The 4,866-nt window shown below is 36.3% G+C and overlaps 1 protein-coding gene across 1 annotated transcript; it reads right to left on the bottom strand.

Moving 5' to 3' along the window:
• Positions 1–965: 965 nt before the first annotated feature.
• Positions 966–4,630, bottom strand: LOC143855714 (CBL-interacting protein kinase 18-like). The gene is made up of 2 exons (XM_077365798.1): positions 4,472–4,630; positions 966–2,960 (listed from the first exon to the last, which is right to left on the bottom strand). The coding sequence occupies exon 2, from the start codon at positions 2,522–2,524 to the stop codon at positions 1,205–1,207; it is 1,320 nt and encodes a 439-aa protein (XP_077221913.1). The 5' UTR covers positions 2,525–2,960; positions 4,472–4,630; the 3' UTR covers positions 966–1,204.
• Positions 4,631–4,866: the final 236 nt, after the last annotated feature.

The following is a 4,866-nucleotide window of genomic DNA, read 5'->3' as shown; positions in this document are numbered from 1 at the left end:
GTTGGACTAGGTGAGAAAACCCGAGGTTTGCACAAAAAGGAGTAGATTATGTTCGGGAGGGACTCATCCAGGATTCACATAAGGAAATAGCAGAAAGCTTGTAGAAGATTTTATTGTAATTATCTCAGATGCTATATTGTTTCCCTTCATCAGATCCCATGGAAAGAGCAACATCACAAAGATTAATTGACTATAAAACATGAGAACAGTGTTCCTGCGCTGTAGCACAGGGAACTCCCTGCGCTTTAGTTGTGTTATAAAGCCTTCTACTGGTTCGTTTAGCGGGTCCACCTTTGCAGGTCCACAAAAAGTGACGAATGGGAGGTGTTATAAACAACTAAACCAGAGGGAGCTTCCTGCGCTGTAGCGCAGGAACACTTTTCTCATAAAACATTTGATACAATGGAAGTTTACAGTCTTGGACGGAAGAATAAGAAGCAGAAAATAGAGATAGTGTCTGTCATGTATCTGTTTTGAAGAGATTTCTTGGGATACCAATTGTTAAGAGGGGCCGGACATTATAAATACCTCTAAGATCGGTTGGTTAATAAATCTTATGGAGATGATTTTTAAATAGTGGCCCAACAAATGAAAGGTTTGGATCTTCAAAGAAGTGGGTCAACACTTCATTTTTTTTAAAAAGAAAAACACGCATGAAAACACCATATAAAAAGTTGGTAAAATATAATTTTAACTTTTACGAAAAAAATAAATATTGCATCTGCCAAATCAATTTCAGTACCAGCCCATGAAATAGAAAATGAAGGTTTGGACATTAAAAGCAGGAATGGTTTTGCACATGTTTCAAGATACAAGCAAAATGTAGGGTGTTTTTTCTTGTGGTTTGTGGAGTCTAACAATTACTTTTTAAAGTTTTGTGCGCATATCCAACTCTCATTTGCTCAAAGATCCATTACCTATATGAAGTTCCATAAATATTAACCTCCAAAATACAAACAACGAAGTGCAACAAATTCACAAAGCTGTAAGATAGTCATAAGAATCAACAACACAACTTGTCTAGAACAATACACGATAACATTTAGAAGATTTAGAATAACATTAGGAAATTACTTGAACAAGAAGAGATACACGATAACATTTAGAAGATTTAGAATAACATTAGGAAATTACTTGAACAAGAAGATCTTGCCCGCAAATGTGAATCCCATAGCAAAAAGTTTCACGTCAGGTGCATTCTAGACTACTGCTGCTTCCCTTGCCAGGCCCAAACAATGTCCGCGAGAGCAGGTCTAACATCCTGTTTCCATAGCTTCTGATATTCCAATGTATCCCCACTCGATTTCTTCATCTCTACCAAATGAAATGACGGAGTGACCTCAAAGATCTCAGCATCGATTGACAAAACCCCCTTTCTCCCTTCTTTTGATGCCTCCAATTTCATAACCCCACCATCTTTTTTCTTCACTTTCAGCCTCAAACGCTTAGCAATATCCTCTATCTTTGATATGATCACCGATGCAGGCTGTTTAGATGTAAACCTTGCTTCTCTCTTATGGTCATTTTCCTCAAACAAATTAGAAAGGTCAAATCCCTCAGAAAGAGAGATGATATCAAAGGCATTCAAGTTTGTGCAATTCACTAACTCTGCTTTGCTCTCAGCAATCCCATTGTCAGAAGAACCAAAAACAGAGTCAAAATCCATAGGAACAATTTCTGTTGTTTCTGTTTCACTTTTAACTAATTTGGCGTCGAACCCCTTTTTGAACCAAGAGTTTTCCATAATCTTTTCAATGGAAATTCTAGTACTTGGGTTCGGGTCCAATATCTTCGATACCAGTCTACGCACTTCAAATGGAAACCAATTAGGACATTTGAATTCCGCTTTGCCAATCTTTCTATACATTTCCATCAAATTTGAATCCTGGAAAGGGAGATAACCTGACATAAGAACAAACAAGACAACCCCACATGACCAGATATCAGCCTTTGCCCCATCGTACCCTTTTCTACTAATCACTTCAGGAGCAACATAAGCCGGGGTCCCACAAGTCGTGTGAAGTAGCCCATCCTGTTGCTTCGATTCTGCAAGGGCACTCAACCCAAAATCTGAAACCTTCAAATTCCCATTCTCATCCAATAGAAGGTTTTCAGGTTTTAAATCTCGGTGATAAACACCTCTACTATGGCAGAAATCCACCGCACTGATCAGCTGCTGAAAGTATTTTCGTGCAACATCCTCTTTGAGCTTGCCCTTGGCTACCTTGTTAAAGAGTTCACCACCTTTAGCATATTCCATGACAAAGTATATCTTGGTTTTGCTAGCCATAACCTCATAAAGCTGAACAACATTCGGGTGTTTGACCAACCTCATCACCGAGATCTCTCGCTTGATTTGATCTATCATTCCAACCTTGAACACCTTCTCTTTGTCAATCATCTTTATGGCAACACTCTGTCCAGTTCCAAGGTTCCTAGCATGGTAAACCTTCCCAAAGGTGCCTTGCCCTAATAATCTTCCTATTTCATATCTTTGCATCAAGATGCTCCCTTTATTCTCCATACCAAGTTGTGAAAACTAATATGCGGTACTCTGCTACTGTGCTACACACCCCACCCGCTAATATAATTTAAGCTATTTATGGGGAGGGAGGTTCAACACTAGAGGAGCTCAACCGTCTTCACAAAGGTTGTGATTTGACACGGCGGGGTTTCTATAACTTGTAGTTTCATCGTGCATGTGAGCACAGTGTGGCAGTCGACTGTGTGCTTTACATCCAATCTCATCTAGGATGAAGTGGGGAAGGTTAAGGACATCCACAACCTCATTGGCCTCAGAGAAGGATTTCTCGGCGCCCAAGCACATCTTTCAGCATTCCCAGGTTGTTTTTTTATTATCAACTATAGAATGCTTAAAAATGCACAAAATCGGAACTTCAGTAGAATTGTCCAAGAACAGAGCAAGGAGATTCAACTCGCTAACCAAGATACAGTATTATCTGAAAGAATAAAAAAGATCAATGCTTATACTTTCAAATTTACAGATGAAAAGAAGGAAAAATAAGTGACAGAAATAACTAACAATAAGAGAAAAGAAATCAATAAATTGCATAAGATTGGAAATACAGAATCCAAAATAGCTATTTCAACTAATACTCTTATCTCCTCTCCCTCAAATTGCCAAGATCCATCAGCAAAAGGACCAAGACTTTCATTCAAAAAGCTCAAAATTACAGAATATAGCAAGAAGCAGCCACAAGTTATAGAAGAAATTAGCAACCTTTAAATCGTTTAAAAAACAACCACTTAAACTTGGTCAAAACAAAAAGTAACAGAGGGAAGGAAATTAACAAATAAGAAACAAGAAACAGCCAAAAGTTTACTACCTAAAATTGTTGAAAACAAAAAGTAACAGAGAGAAGAAAATTAACAAATAAGAGAAACAAGAAAGAAGAAACAGCCAAAAGTTAGCCACCTAAAATTAGTTTTTTTTTTTAAAATGGTAACCACATAAAATTGTTGAAAACAAAAGGGAATAGAGAAAAGATAATTAACAAATATGAGAAACAAGAAACAGCCAAAAGTTATGTCGCCAAATAATACAAAACCTTCCATTAAAATCACATAGTAAGAGAAAGAAACAAAGACAACTTTTCCCTCTTTCAGACCTCAGAGATAGTACAATTCCTGCAAGCTATACCAATTTTCCATGCATAAAAAATGAAAGTGAACAACATCAAACAATGAAAAGGCGGAAATCCAAATATAGCAACAATTCGTTGTCCAGAAAAACAAAAGTTCTTATAAAAATCTCAAAAGACCCAGAAACAGCTTCGCCGAAAAGGCTACATGGAGAAGAAATTGAATTGATAGGCCATATGATCAGCCACTTTCACATATAAAAACAAACAAGCCATAACAAAAGGGAGAATTCAAATGAAAATAAAAATAAGAAACATCGATATAAAGAATAGAGATATACAAAAGGTTCTGAAATATTGAAAATTCATCAAATATGCCACAAAAGGACCAACATTTCAATCGGAAGACAGATCAACGGATGAAAATAAGCAGATTCGTATGGAAAATAGCTAAAACCCGAATACAAAAATAACCAAATCCAGGTGAAAGCATACCAAGATTACCGCGAATAAAAGTTAAATAAAGTTAAATAAGACAAAAAATCAGATTTATACAAAAAAAACGAGTCTGTGCATAAATCTCCAAAAAAAAAAAAATTCATACATAAAATCGACCAAAAATTTCAGATTTATAAAAAAAACAAAACTTATAGTCTACGCATAAAATCGACCAAAAAATGCCAATAACGAAAAGATTAAAAAATAAACCCTCAGATATCTGAAAAGCATATTAAACAAAAATCAATGAAAATCCTGCCAAAAAATTGATTTCACACACAAAACATGCAATCAGTTCCACAAAAAATAAGATTAAGCTGAAAATTTAGGAAGATGCATCTAAAAAAGTGACAGGAATCGAATCGAATTACCTCCGAAAAGGAAGAATAACACCAGGAACCTTTGAGAGAGAAAAAGGATTTAAATGCCGAACAGAACCCTAACTTTTATGCTCGTTGATCGGCCCCTTGATATTACCGACGAAAAAACTTTGGCTCTATTTTTACTTGGAACAGCCCCCTGTAGTGTAAAATACTAAAATACTAGTCATAGATAGACAAGAAAGGGCTGTCTTAAGTGAAAGAAAGAAGCGAATATACGACTAATCTTCATCCATCAATCTCCTACTTTTACATGAAAATACAATAATGCCCTTGTTTCTATCTTAATTTACAAGAGAAATTGAGTTTGGAAACCCTGTCTATGTCGAGGCCCATCTAATGAATGGTTTGGATCACCCAGACGATGTGGGCCTGACTATTTAGGG

Source organism: Tasmannia lanceolata, unplaced genomic scaffold (genome assembly GCF_043159265.1).
Source record: "Tasmannia lanceolata isolate RefF3 unplaced genomic scaffold, GAP_Taslan_0.1 ptg000023l, whole genome shotgun sequence".
Classification (NCBI taxonomy): Eukaryota; Viridiplantae; Streptophyta; class Magnoliopsida; order Canellales; family Winteraceae; genus Tasmannia; species Tasmannia lanceolata.
The sequence above is the reverse complement of the archived record's forward strand: the minus strand, read 5'-3'. Positions and strand labels throughout refer to the sequence as shown.